This window comes from Daphnia magna, linkage group LG1 (assembly GCF_020631705.1).
Source record: "Daphnia magna isolate NIES linkage group LG1, ASM2063170v1.1, whole genome shotgun sequence".
Taxonomy (NCBI): domain Eukaryota; kingdom Metazoa; phylum Arthropoda; class Branchiopoda; order Diplostraca; family Daphniidae; genus Daphnia; species Daphnia magna.
Window position 1 is genome coordinate 10,642,342 of NC_059182.1, and position 14,720 is coordinate 10,657,061.

The 14,720-nt window shown below is 38.1% G+C and overlaps 1 protein-coding gene across 8 annotated transcripts; it reads right to left on the minus strand.

Annotated features, from left to right (window-relative positions):
- Positions 1-3,654: 3,654 nt before the first annotated feature.
- LOC116917883 lies at positions 3,655-7,601 on the minus strand. 8 transcript variants are annotated; one of them, XM_032923482.2, is made up of 13 exons: positions 7,428-7,601; positions 6,756-7,015; positions 6,161-6,315; positions 5,978-6,099; positions 5,805-5,855; positions 5,574-5,727; positions 5,384-5,497; positions 5,100-5,193; positions 4,700-5,025; positions 4,395-4,592; positions 4,051-4,297; positions 3,939-3,994; positions 3,655-3,822 (listed from the first exon to the last, which is right to left on the minus strand). In XM_032923482.2, the coding sequence occupies exons 1-13, from the start codon at positions 7,518-7,520 to the stop codon at positions 3,764-3,766; spliced, it is 1,929 nt and encodes a 642-aa protein (XP_032779373.2). In that variant the 5' UTR covers positions 7,521-7,601; the 3' UTR covers positions 3,655-3,763. The 8 variants fall into 8 exon arrangements, with proteins under 8 accessions (XP_032779373.2, XP_032779374.2, XP_032779375.2 ...); XM_032923483.2 differs by having other exon boundaries at positions 3,939-3,988; positions 7,428-7,600; XM_032923484.2 differs by having other exon boundaries at positions 5,619-5,727; positions 7,428-7,597.
- Between the last annotated feature and the right edge of the window lie 7,119 nt (positions 7,602-14,720).

Below are 14,720 nucleotides of genomic sequence, written 5' to 3' on the forward strand. Positions count from 1 at the left end.
TGTAAAGATATTGTGGATAGTGGAAAAAATCGTTTTGAAAATTGGCCACCAGTCGCAGAAAACGTCCAAATGTACCTAAATCCTGTCCTGCTGCTGGCAAAAAAAGAAGTTTTGCAAATATAAACGTTGTAATGGTTGAGTCTGATGACGAGACTGAAAAGAAGAGAAGAAAAGTGCGTTTGACCGAATAATTACGCGGGACATGACCCGACCCGGGTTGTTTTTTCTGACCCATGGGTCAAGCGGGACGGGTCATTTTTTTAAATCGTCGACCCGGTTCAAAACCCTTTATGGAAAAAACCCCGTTAATTTTAACCCTTTAAGAAAAAACCCGTCTCATTTGGTCTGGGCCACAGCCTTATTCCCTAGTAAGAGCCAATCAGACAAAAAAACAAGGGTTACGACGACACAATCTGGCGCTCGCAATTAAAGCCTCATTGAAAAACACCCCAAAAAACTTTAACACTTGTTATACAGTGCCGGTCCAGTTATAGAACCGGCCTGTGCACGGTTCTATAACTGAATGGTTCTATAACTAAGCACTCGATCTTAGTGCCACCTATCGTCGGTTCTTTCATCCCTCAAACTTTGACGGTCTTAGAATAACTTTACCGCCTCTTATTATTAGTTGGGTCATTGAACGGATGTACAACATTGCCTAAAAAGAGAAAACCAATTCCATTAATATTTTTTTGCATGTTTTAAAAGGCAAAACCCATTCATTCCCGCCATAGAAAATCGATATAGTTCATAATACGGCCAACGGTGGCGCTGAAACACGGCAAAGAAAAATCGGTTCGATAACCGAACCGGTCCCATAGCTAGGCGGTTCCATAACTGGACCGGCACTGTAATTTGAACAAATAAACCACTTAAAATAAAGCCCTTGGTACGACAAGTATGAAAATGGGTTAAAAAACCAAATTAAGTGAAAGCAAATCGATCAGAAATGGTAAAAACCAAGATTTTCTGAGAGCCGGCAATCGGTTTTCGTGAAAAACCTAAAATGGGTAACCCTTTTCCATGACTAAATTTCAAACCGTTCAAGATATCTCAAAACCAAAGGTATCCTATGATGTGAAATTGAATGGCAATTCAGGGAAAAATCTTGAAATACACGTGAGAATATTTTCAGGCGGTCAAACACGTGAAAACGTGAAGAAACGCGCAACGGCCAAACAGCAATACAAGTCTTAGGCGTAAAAATCATAACATGAAGGAATGTTTAAAACAGACACATCAAAATGATGCTAAGAAGATGTTGATTAAGGAAAGAGCAAAAACAATAACGTGGGTCAATTACAAGTACTAGAAAAGGTGATTGAAAGAAACTCACAGGCTCTTATGGGAAACCCGAGGTGAAGCCGCGGTGTTTAGGGAAAATCGCCGGAAAAGCAGGTAAAAATGAAACAAAATGAAAATAAACAGATGAAAAGATAGCCAAGAAAGCGGCAAGTAAGAATCAGTGCTTAAAAACTTCGTAGCATGACAGGAAGTGTTCGAAAATGGGCAGCAGAAATAGAATTTTTGGAAAACAGGGATTTAAAAAAATATTATCATAAAATAGGGATACGGAAAGTGAAAAATCAATATTCAAAGAAGCAAAGAAAATCCACGTTTTTTCAATCACCAACAGTAAACCACGCTTAAAGTTCACAAAAGGTTCCAAAAAGATAAAATCCCACCCCCACTTGAGGCTTTGTAGCCGTCGCGATTGGGTGTTGTAATAAAAGTTTTTTAATTGAATTTCAGAAAGCATCCAGTGTTTGGTTAAATTCAACGCTATCCTGATGTCTATCATCTGCTTCCAGGTGTGACTTTAATTATATTCTATAAAATGAAATAGATTTCCTAAATGTACAAAGATTGCATTTGTATAACTGAAAAAACGAAAAACAAACAATAAACGTAAATAATAAAAATTTAGTAATTTACACAAGAACGGACCATAGTCCGTTTTCAGATGGAGTTTGTGTTGATTAGAAAGGTGGCGTGTGCAATTGGATTCACATGAGTTAATGGAAACGGATCCGTTGGTCACGTCTCAAAGTATCCGTTTTGAGCCACCAACGTTTCCAATAACGGATGAAGATTGTTGCATGATCGCGGTAACAGCAAATCAGATTTTATGACATCCGGGGAGGTGCCCTAGAAATTGATTTCACGATTTTTTTAACCTTCTTCAATGCTGACGCTCGGCGATATTGGAAAAATATGAATTTAGCCTTTATAAGTATACTAGTTTGCTAGATAGTCACCAGTTTGTTAATAGACCAAGATCGGATGCTGAGTTGCCAAGGCTGAATTCCGACCTGGGGTATTGTATTTGTCCTCTCGGGCCCTATAGACCAAGATCGGATGCTGAGTTGCCAAGTCTGTATTCCGACCTGCGGTATTTTTCCTCTCGGGCCTTATAGGAGGGAAATGAAAAATAATATATTTAATTAAGTTGTAGTTAGTTTCGTTACAAAATCTTTTGGAATCGTGTACTTTACCTCTGTTCTGATATAATACGAAATATTTTATCTCCAAAAAAGCTGTTATTTTTCCTGGAATATTAATGAAAGGTACTTGTTTTTCTAAGTAAACTTATTTTTCCTTATGAATAAGTCCTTTAGCATAATCAGATAACCTAAAAAGACCAATTGTGTCAAATAACTCATTACCGTCATTATAAACTACACTACTCATAACATTAAAAACGAAAACAGTTTGACACTACAGTCACTAGTCACAGTCAATCACTTTACGTCTGCTACGGTACATTGTAAACAAGTACCTTTCAAAAAAGTTCCTGGAAAAATAACAGCTTTTTTGGAGATAAAATATTTTTTATTATATCAGCACAGAGGTATAGTACACGATTCCAAAAGATTTTGTAATAAAACTAACTACAACTTAATTAAATATATTATTTTTCATTTCCCTCCTATAGGGCCCGAGAGGAAAAATACCCCAGGTCGGAATTCAGCCTTGGCAACTCAGCATCCGATCTTGGTCTATAGGAGGGAAATGAAAAATAATATATTTAATTAAGTTGTAGTTAGTTTTATTACAAAATCTTTTGGAATCGTGTACTATACCTCTGTGCTGATATAATACAAAAAATTTTATCTCCAAAAAAGCTGTTATTTTTCCAGGAAACTTTTTGAAAGGTACTTGTTTACCTTTCCACAACTCCCCGTAATACGGGGAGGGGGGTCCCCGTATTACAACTGTAGAACAAGAAGCAGACGTTTTTCTAAGTAAATTTCTTTTTCCTTATGAATAAGTCCTTTAGTATAATCAGATAACTTAAAAAGACTAATTGTGTCAAATAACTCATTACTGACATCACAAACTACACTACTCATGACATAAAAAACGAAAACAGTTTGACACTACAGTCACTAGTCACAGTCAATCACTTTACGTCTGCTACGGTACATTGTAAACAAGTACCTTTCAAAAAGTTTCCTGGAAAAATAACAGCTTTTTTGGAGATAAAATTTTTTGTATTATATCAGCACAGAGGTATAGCACACGATTCCAAAATATTTTGTAATAAAACTAACTACAACTTAATTAAATATATTATTTTTCATTTCCCTCCTATAGGGCCCGAGAGGACAAATACCCCAGGTCGGAATTCAGCCTTGGCAACTCAGCATCCGATCTTGGTCTATTGTATGTATTTCACTAGCCAAATTTCAAATAATAATATATGATTATATTTTACAGCCAGTTGCCATGATATTGACTACATTTTAAAAAGCGTCAATCATTATTCGTCAGTCTCCGGCTCTGGATTCACATAGATACCGCTAAGAGATGCGCTGTCGCCTAGCAGCCACAAAGAGTACAAGAAATTGATTAAAAATTGAGGGAAAATATATCAGTTATACTAATAATAATAATTTTTTCGACCAGAGAATTTTTAAAGGGAACATCGAACGTACCTGATTCACTCGATAGTGCTAAATGAGAAGAGGTTGAAAACGCGGATCCGCTGCTCCTTAAAAATTTATCAATAATTAGCACTGTTTCAGCTCTGTAACTACACGATGCAACCTGCAATGGAAACACGGAGGACGATGGAAAACTGAGTGGTCCAATTGGCATTCATGAGATTTTTCTGGATGTGATGGTATTGAAGATCCCGAGACCAAAATGGTGGTATTCAAGGGTTCAAACGTTGACGTTTGTTGATACAACATCACCGGTGGTCGATCGAAAAGGCTTCTGCCGATGAATGGCATCATCATTCTGGGTGGTGCTGTGCTCGATACTGATCGGATACACGTGGCTTCAGGACAACCTGTCACAGCCAACATAAATAATGATTCATGATGATAGTGTAGGTGAGTCTTAAAATACAACATGTCCTAAAAGTAAAAAAGGGGTTGTATACTTTCCATTTTGTAAGTTGATGTCGATCTCTTCATAGATATGGCTTCCATTTCTATCTTTCGGCGTAGTAACAAGTGAAATTTTATCCTTCAGTTCAATACCTGTAGCATAGAACAGTATCAAGAAACGCATATAAGAAAAAGTGTTTATTCTTAAGCAAACACAAATCCATGTAAAGTATTCTCCATAGAGCAACATTCCCTCTGTGTGAAAAATTATTGAGCAAAAATTATTACACTACGCTTCAAGGAATATATTTCACTCGTATTTCGATTTCGGGCCATTATACTTGCTAGTGAGAAATACATACTTTGCATGGAAGCGAAATCAGCTGACGAAGACCGAGTGGTACGGTTGGTGGAATGCCACTTTTCCAGACGACGGGTTTGGTCCCAGTGACGAATATCACATTCTTGATCAAGTTCTTTTGTTACACTTATGCGGCGTCCATGTATGATCTCCATACGCTGATCTTCTAAGCCGGCTATATGGCTAAATGTTTCCACAGGCGGTGGTAACACGACTGCGGATAGAGGTGATCTTGCTAAGCTCAGACGACCTTCCCTCGTCGGGATAGAATTTGCCCAGCAACAGTTTAAACATAAGCGCAAATACAAATTGTGGAAATTCCCCTTCCTTTAATTACAACCAGTTAAAAAATAAACCGTTATCTGTTGTAATTTCTGTTTTGTCATATAATGGCGACTTACCATATCCAAAGAAATAGTGCGATTATAACTGTAATCAATATTCCGCTGCCTGTTAGTACCCAGCGAACGATGGCGAAATTACTTGACAATTGAGCTGTGAGTAATGAAACAAAATAAATTTTGTGCCTGTTTCGCTGATGACTGAGCAACATTTACAACACAACACCAATAGGCTCACTTTCCATTTACCAATAAATCACTTCTATTTTTTTTTTTTTTTATATTTTATGTTAGATACCTTTTCTTCTAAATGAAACCATCTAGTGAATGCAATGAGAAAATACCTGAGGAGACAAGGGAGCATTCTGCGAGGAAGCCCTTTTTTGTTACGTCGTCCATCTTGAAGGAACTCGCCGTGTATCGAATAAGGATGCGGTTGGAAATAATGGTCAAATTTCCTTAATGAAATTAATGAGTAAAATATGAGTATATTAAATATGAGTATATTATTAGGATTTATGAGTATAAAATTACTAGAACTCTGTAGTACATAGATGGTTGTATTAATTGCAAACTTGCCTGGACTATAACGGCCACAGAATCGTCCATCTAATGCCATTTTTTTAATATCCTCATGCCATGACATGATGTCCAGCGATCCCGACCGACAAGATACGACATTTATTGCCTGATGAAAAAAACTATTCATGTTATTTACTTTGCTAAATAATGTGATTAGTAAAAACATGGAAAAAACTGTTTGACCTCATCATAGATAGGACTAGGCAATTCGAACTGCTGAAACCTGATATGCAACTAGGGGGTAAATTGTATGAAATTTTCAAAATTGATTTCAATGACGAGAAAAAAACAATCGGTTAGTCAAGTGACAAAATATCATGTTTACATACATAAATATTTTTAAAACTTCTCCTTACATTATTCTCCGGTAGCAATGTAATGTTCCACTCGCATACCACTAATGGAATGTAAATAGGAAATCCTGGAGAAGCTAAGGTTATTTGAGTCTCCTCTGCCATCACATATGAATGTGAACAATCTGGACAAACATTAAATATTTTTTGTGTTATTTACCATAATATATAGCACTTTTAACTCACCACCACATTCAATTGCCAAAAAATGACTGCACGGACGTAAGATTGGGAAATGCCATCGACAATGGTCAATGAATTGTTCATCACCTCGACAGTAAGCACTAAGACCACTAGAGTTCGAATGCAGACCTAATGTTTCTTTTCGAATGCCAAACCATCTGTTAACATAAAGTTTTGTGAATGCCAATTTCAAGTTTGCCAGGAAAAAATTTACTGAAATACAAAAAAGTTTATCAGAATAATAAATGAGAAAAAGGCAAGCCGGTATAGCTTCCCTTTGCTTTTGTGACATTTTTCCGTAATCCACACCGTTTTCAGTTGATTATTCATAACGGAATTTCACATCAAGCGTCTCAAATCAATACAACAAAACTCTTTACTAATTGATTCCATGCAAATAAGACTAGAGAAGAACTAGTTGTCTGTCTTAAATTATCCCAAAACAGGATTCAAATAGTAAGAGCAAAAAATCATGCTTTCTGAATCATCAAATAACCTTACCTCAGTTGTATGGGATATTTGAGAAGAAAAAAGGGAAATAAAGTAATACAATCAAATAAAAAAATGATATACATACATTCATATAAATATATATTACTTGGTTGCTGTCACGAATCCTGACTGTCGACAAATAACATGAGCTAGTTGTACCATTACATCCTTCTGGTTAGACGGTTGGTCATAGCATACAGGTAGAGATGGACTTTGATTGCTTATAACTCCCAATTGGCTTATCCATGGTATAAACACTGGCCCATCTTCTGTTGGCTGTGTTTGAAAACTGAGATGGAAGGACGCTTGGTTTAGTAGATCTTCTTCATTTGTGTTACTAAGTTGCTTTTCTCTGTTCTTTAGTTCCTAGAAAAAAAGAACAAAACCAAACAGAACATGAAAAAACAAGAGTCAAACAAACAAAAAGTTCACAACTCAAACAAGTAAACATCTCATTAAGACTTGCTAACAATTACAAAGTAGTGTAGAGCAAGAGCGAAGCGCGTACCCCTCAAGATACAAACATGGCCGCCAGCCGCAATTTCTCTCTTAAAATAGTAAGCTGCGTTCGTAAAACAGTAGGGTGTACGCGCTTCGCTCTTGCTCTATTAACTACAAGAATATTCAGTAGACACTATAGTTAAAAGAAATATATGTAGTAAAAAATTTCATTTGGATGAAAACCAATTTGCAGGAACAGAAACTTCCTTGGGTGACCAGTAGAATAAAAATCTTTATAAAATTAATCTAATTCTATCACACACAAACAGCAAAACACCTTTACGACAGCAATGTTTTCTGGGAAAAAGAGCAATTCAGCTCGCTGTATCGCTGTTGCAAATGCAATCCATATACCCCACTTCAACAGCATACTCTGTGCAATTAATATCCGTGTCCACAAGTGTTATACTACTGTCAGCAGTATTTATTTTTCATTTATTTTGACCCTGTGTATATCTTGTACTTGGAACGTGGAGCGGTATGACGTGGAAATCACCATGGAAACGGGAGGAGCCATCAATCGTGGAAATCACCGCCGGCAGGTAGCGATCGGCTCCGATTAGCTCTAATCGGGTTTACCCTGCCCCGAAATAGGGGATGCGGGGTTCCATCGGGGTGCCACTTCGTCTACCAGGGTAGAGCCGGGGGAAATCATGGGTTGACCCGATTGCGCCGACGCGATTTTAAAAGATTGTTAAAATCTAATGATTAAGAACAAACACAGATTTAATCACTTTTGTCTTGCTCTGTATTATTGTAACCTTTACATTAGGATAAACTCATTTGTTATTGACCAAATATAATGTATATCTCTTAATAACCGGATGACAGTTGAACAGATAGAGAATCCAACAGAAGATGGGCCAGGCGTCAAAGCTAGACATGCGATGCTAAACCGCATCTTAGTCAGTCTGCGCATAACTTTATGGTTTTGGTTTGAACAGTGCATAATAAATCTAACATTTCCCTCAAAACCAAAAACTCTCAATTAACAGAAGAAAGTACATATAACATTAATGTTTTTAAAACGATCTCCTTTCTCATTGTAATATCCAATTAATCGGTCCGTTTACCAACACCGATTCTTTTTCTCATTGCCGTGAACTTTGGACCGGTCAGTGGCTTCATGAAAATGTCAGCCAGTTGATCGTCTGTTGGGATATACTTGTCTTCAATTTTACCTTCTGTGACTTTTTCGCGAATGTAGTGATATCTAACGAGAACATGTTTGGTTACTTGGTGGAACTCCGCATTGGAAGCCAGCCGAACAGCGCCTTCGTTGTCACAGTAAATCGGGACCTTCTGCTGTTCCCTTCCAGAAAAATATTGAAGCAGGCAGCTGAGCCAGACAGCTGTCTTCGTAACTTCGCAGGTAGCTGCATATTCTGCTTCCATCTTCGACAATGCCGTACATGTTTGCTTTTTACTTTACCACGATACTGGACCTCCGTGAATGAAATGGATGCTTCCAGAAGATGACCAATAGTCGTTTTTGTAACCACCAAAATCAGCTTCAGTATGGCCGATTAACCCCATCCGCTCTCCTCCAAGCCAGATGCCAAAATCCATGGTCCCATTCAGATAAGCAAAAATTTGAGTAACTGCATTCCAGTGAGATTCGATAGGATTTTGAGAATATTTAGACACCTGACCGACCGCATAGGAGATATCTGGACGCATCATAAAAGTGAGATATATAGAAAATAGAAGAGCGCCGACATAAATCATGCAGCGTAAATCTGTTTGTCGAGTGCGGCATATAAGAACGCGTATTTTATATTGTCACACGAGTTTGTATTTTACCCAAGCACAAATGAATACAACAAGTGATGACTTAAATCTAAACAATATTTTTACTTAAATAAAGGGGTTAACCATTTACCCGAAGTCGGAGAAGCGTCTGAAGACCTCTAGGAAAACCAAAGAACTCCTCTAACGTAGCCCAGCTACGGGAGCTCACCCGATGGAGACTCGTCTAACGCAGATTCGGGGCAGCGTTGTATACCGTCGCACGAATTACTTCCATTCCGGACTGCGTATCTCCGTATCTTCCTTAGAGCGGACTTCTCCTGATAATTTCTTCACGACGATCGCACCTTTGTCCAAAGAGCAGGTGACTCATCTCCGCGAAGAGATAACCAATCTCCCTTTTCACCCGCGAAAATATCGAACTGAATAATTTCGAGATCGAGAGATGCAATTTCGGCAAACGCTGCTTTGACTGCTTCTTGATTCGAAACAGTAGCAAAAACTTGATCCTAATCAACGCCGTATTATTGTCTCGTACCAAAGGCAACAAGTTTTTCTTTAGAAAGTTCAGGAACACTGTCGTAGGCTGGTTTTACCTTCCCAATCAGCTTGCAGTAGATCATGGTAGTCCTGCACAAAAATCTTAATTTTAATGTTCGAAGCTGTTGCGGATCACGAACTGCCACCTGCCACCTAACGTACCGTTACGTCGCGTCTTTCCATGTGCTGCCCTCAGCGGAACAATTTTAGTCATAGGACCCTATGCTGTTACATGGCACAAAGGGCACAGCCTTCATTTGTTTTCTTTCCTATGGTTTCGAAGACAGCTTCTCAGCTGTTTTGTTTACTTTTTTAAAACTTATTTTGTATTTTTAGTTTATAGAGCAAGTGACTGACGCGTACCCCCATTGTCTTACGAACGCACCTTGGTGTTTTAAGATTAGCTTTTGCGGCTGGAAGCCATGTTTATTTCGAGATAAACATGGCCACCAGTCACAATTTCTCTCTTAAAATAGTAAGGTGCGTTCGTAAAACAGTAGGGGGTACGCGTCAGTCACTTGCTCTATTGTTTATTTGCTACAATGTAAGTTTTATTGAAGCTACATTAAAATGTGTGTTTATTTTATAATAAAATGTATGTATTTTACTCCTGGTAGGAAAGAATAAACGTTAAATGAGAAAAACTTTATATTATTTCATTTCCACGAGGAACCCTCTATTAATGTAACATTTTTGTAAATAACTAATCAATTCAATTAATTCTTTGACAGGAACTCACGTTTATTTAGTTATAATTAGGGGCATTAATTTCTAATAGTGTTATTTAAAGTTAAAACAGTTGTTAAAAAATCAGTCCTAATTCTCCCAGCCCCATTTCTACAGGGGAATTAGGACTGGAAATTTTTAGTCCTATTTCTCCAGTCCTTTTTCGTTTCGGTCCTATTTCACCGGCTACCTTCCAAATTACATGAGTTCGAAGGACTACAGAACTCCCTAAAAGAAAATTTTCCAAGTTCAAATTATAAAACAATCAATATTTCCTTTTAAACTAATGGATTATTTAATGCCTCTAGGTAGTTTAGGAATAAATTTTTTTCAAATGTGTGTTTTTGGAACTGTTGTATCTTGTATGTAAAATAATAATATACACTATTTTTTATGCTATATAAAACACTGGGCACATGTAAAAATTTTTTTTTATTTAGATAGATTATTATTTCTTTTCAAATAGTTTGCTTTGCTAGTTAATTGTAGATTGCATTTATATTTGAATTAGGTGCGCAATCAAAATGGCCGCCATAATGGGTGTAAGGAAGGTTACTATTATTGTAATTTATAGTACCAAAACTATAACTATCTAAGTAAATTTTTACTCCAAAACATGCTAAAGGTTTTAAGGTATCTTAATTATGTATTACTTTATTGATTTAGCGTATAATAAGACCCAAACGATGTGCCCAAAATTTGACAGTTTTGGTTCTTTTTCCCTCCCCCCGCAAAAAATTATAAATTAAAAAAATTAATTACGGCTAAAATATTACATGCATGTGAAAAACACAACATCAGTCGATAGCCCTTGAAAAGAGCTATCTTTTCCAAGTATTTTTATTGAAAAATGTTGAAAAGAAAAAAATTGCTTCAACATGACAGTTTTTCTTTTTATCCAACCAGCGCAATACTTGACCCAAGTGAGAAAGCGCAAAAAAATGTTCATGTTGAAGCAATTTTTTTAACTTTAAATAACACTGTTAGAAATTAATGCCTCTAATTATAACTAAATAAAAGTGAGTTCCTGTCAAAGAATTGAATTGAATTGATTAGTTATTTACAAAAATGTTACATTACCAAATAGAGGATTCTTCGTGGAAGTGAAATACAAAAGTTTTTCTCATTTAATGTTTATTCTTTCCTGCCAGGAGTAAAATACATACATTTTATTATAAAATTAACACACATTTTAATCTAGCTCCAATAAAACTTACATTGTAGCAAATAAACCATAAACTAAAAATACAAAATAAGTTTAAAAAAAGTAAACAAAACAGCTGAGAAGCTGTCGTCGAAACCACGGGAAAGAAAACAAATGAAGGCTGTGCCCCGTGTGCCATGTAACAACATAGGGTCTTATGACTAAAATTGTGCCACTGAGGGCAGCACATTGAAAGACGCGACGTAACGGTACGACGAAGTGGTGGTCACATTCGTCCTAACGGTACGACGCGTTGGCTGATATCAAGTTGCCTCAAACCAACTATATTTGATCTGTAATACATGTAAGGCCGCCAGGAGCACTGTAATCAGCCCTTTCTTGGTGGTCGATATTGGCAACATACCTTTTAAAAAAAAAAAAAAAAAAAATTTCCTAAGAAGTTAACCTCTAAGCCACATAGCGTTCAAAATTACAACCTCATAAAATATATTTAAAAAATTTTAATTTTTTCTTTCAAATTTAAGGCTTACGCCAACTAGCGTTCTTAAGACCCACCAATTTCATTTATTTTTTTAGAATTTTAAACTTCTATTTTGTTTCTTATCAAAGCTTCTTATCTATGCCACCTAGCCTTCAGAAACAAATGCTACGGTGAATCTTCTTTAAGTTTATTATTTTTCTTCGCATTTCTTGAAACCTTGTTTTTAATTCTTTATGCTATTGGAAGAGCCGTCTTTGGCACTCCATTAAATGTCCAACTATCTTAGATAGTGTCCACATCGGTCCACATCACCCAATCTTCGTGACATTATTTATAACTGACAACAAAGTCGGCACAGTGCTCAAAGTTACCAAAGACTAACTAAGAGCCAAATTTATTCGCCACATCAAATAGTAACCTACTTAAGGAAGGAAGAATATCTCAAGCCAGTGGAGTTTAAACAATACGCACACTGTCTGGAATACAGCGCAAACGCTACTCCCTTCCATTAATCACAATTAGTGGTAACACCGAAAGTAAAAAACTTTCATCTTCTTTTTCATCCACTTCTTTAAGGGAAATCCAGAAGTAGGACCCTGCTGTGTACTACTAAGAATCAAGCAACTGAAAAGGTCGGAAAGACCGATATCAACAGAAGAAATTTCGGCGATAGATAATCCAAACCCCCGTTTCCTTTTGTGCTTTATTTAGTTCCATCAACCAAATTCAAGATGTCACGAGGGGCCATTGCGACACGTGCAGGCCTGAAAGGACACCTTACTAGGACAATGGACAAAATAAAGCAGTACAAAAACGTCTAAATGACAGAAGAACTGGATAACGACCTTGCAACAGAGACTGTCCTCCTCAAGCAACGTTATAAGAAATTCATCAAAGCAAGCGATTAAGTTAGATTGACGTAACAATCCTCCGACGCCACTGAGGAGCAAATCGGACAGGATTACTCCACAGTAGTAGAAATCGAAGAATAAATTAGTATGGTACTCGCTTTCACCAAAAACAAACGCGACGAGTACAAACGCCAACGAGACGCTGAATTTCAAGATCAGTAAAGAAAATATGAGCGAAAACGGGATGTAGATACGAACAAGTTGCAACAAGACTTGCTCACCCAACAACAGCAAGCGTTTGCAGCCCAAATTCTTCAGCAACAATAGGCCTACACGCAACAAATTCAACAGCTAATAGACCAAAACCAAGCTACGGCACATGTGTGCAAGTGTGCAATCCAGTGCACAAGTGGCAGCCTCAGTAGCTCCAGTTCTAGCCATACCTGCGCCACAGTCAACACGCCTTCCCCAAAGGCAAATCAAACATTTTAAAGGAGATATCATTGAGTGGACGTCATTCTGGGAGAGCATTAATGTCTCCATCCCCTCGTCCACAATGTCGGATGTCGAAAAATTTGACTTCCCGGATATCTAAAAAAATATGTCAAAGGAGAGGCGTTGTGCGTAGAAAACCTGGATTTGACCGCAGCCAACTACAGCATCTCCATTGCGGAACTGAAAAGGGTCTACGCCAAACCAAAGGCCCTCATCCAAACCCACTGATGCAAATTTGACGGCCTGGATCACGTAAAGTCCATGACAGACGTATCAGCTCTGCGTAGACTACAACTCACAGTCCAGTCCCACATGAACGCCTTGGAGACACTCGGAGTTTAGAAAGTCACCTTTGGAAGACTCCTTTGCACCAAATTAATGAAATGACTTCCTGCAGAATTGCAGAAAGAATGGTCAAGTTCCGATGCAAACGACATCACCGACATCACAGCCCTGCTGAACTTCATCAGGGATCAAGTCGACGCCGCTGAAAGATATAGCCGATGGAAGTCGGAAACGGTAAAAACGCCACAGCAGACGACACCAACCACGCCGATGAAACAGCCACCAGCTGCTACAGCCTCAGCTTGCGATTGGAGCTAGATCCCAACCAGCGCCACAAACCATCCCAACCAAAAATTCAAAGCAAATTACACAGCCATAAAATCCACCACGAAGGCGACAGGACAAATATATCGTCCGAGAATGCACAAGGCCGTGCATTTTCTGTGAGGAAATACACTAACCCAAGGTTTGTCCAGTAAACCTTAAGGACAAAAAGGCCATCATCGCCAGGCAGAAACTGTGCGCCAGGTGTTTCAGTGTCAATCACGAAATTGCCAACTGCCCCACCAACTATTTATGCAAGCCCTGCCAAGCGACACACCACATCACCCTATGTGATAAAAAGGTGACAAAATTTGCACAGCAGACCGTAAACGAAAACAAGATTCCCCAACGAACGTTATGGCATCCGTCTTCAGTGCAAACTACCACGGCGATCTCGTGGTGAAAACGGCAACGGTGATGGTGGTAGGCTCTAATGGCAAAGAAACCAAGGTCATATTATTTATTGACGATGGCAGCCATAGATCTCGGGTAACCAAATCTATTTCAAAATTACTGAATTTGAAGGTAGTGGCCGTGGAGAATATTGGAACAAAAATCTTCAAAATGAGGACACCCAATCCAGTTGAACAGATCAATGAAGTTGAACTGGCGTTTCGGGGCACCTGGAATGGAGCCCCTCTCGTCAAAAGAACAGCCCTGGAAATGGACTGCATTGGAGACACTGGACCTTACTCCCACACGGCATTCGCAAGAAAATTGTGGTTGGAAGACGAAAAAATGGCTGACGACACGTTTGAAACGAACAGCCAGGGAAAAGAAGTCGGCATTTTAATCGGAGTAGACCAAATGTTCGAGATCATTCCTAACAAACCGGCTATCCAAAGTCCGTGCGGCCTTAGAGCATACAACACAAAGCTAGTTCGCATGATAGCTGGACCTTCGAAGAAAAAAGCATTAAAAAGAGAAAAAGCGATAATCTAGAAAATGCTACAA

Coding starts and splice junctions, on each gene's coding strand:
- LOC116917883 (XM_032923482.2), bottom strand. CDS start 7,520: ATGCTGTTGAAGTGGGGTATATGGATTGCATTTGCAACAGCGATACAG. Junction 7,016..7,427: donor AAAACATTGCTGTCGTAAAG/GTGTTTTGCTGT, acceptor CTTTTTTTCTAG/GAACTAAAGAACAGAGAAAA. Junction 4,298..4,394: donor CGACATCAACTTACAAAATG/GAAAGTATACAA, acceptor TGGCTGTGACAG/GTTGTCCTGAAGCCACGTGT.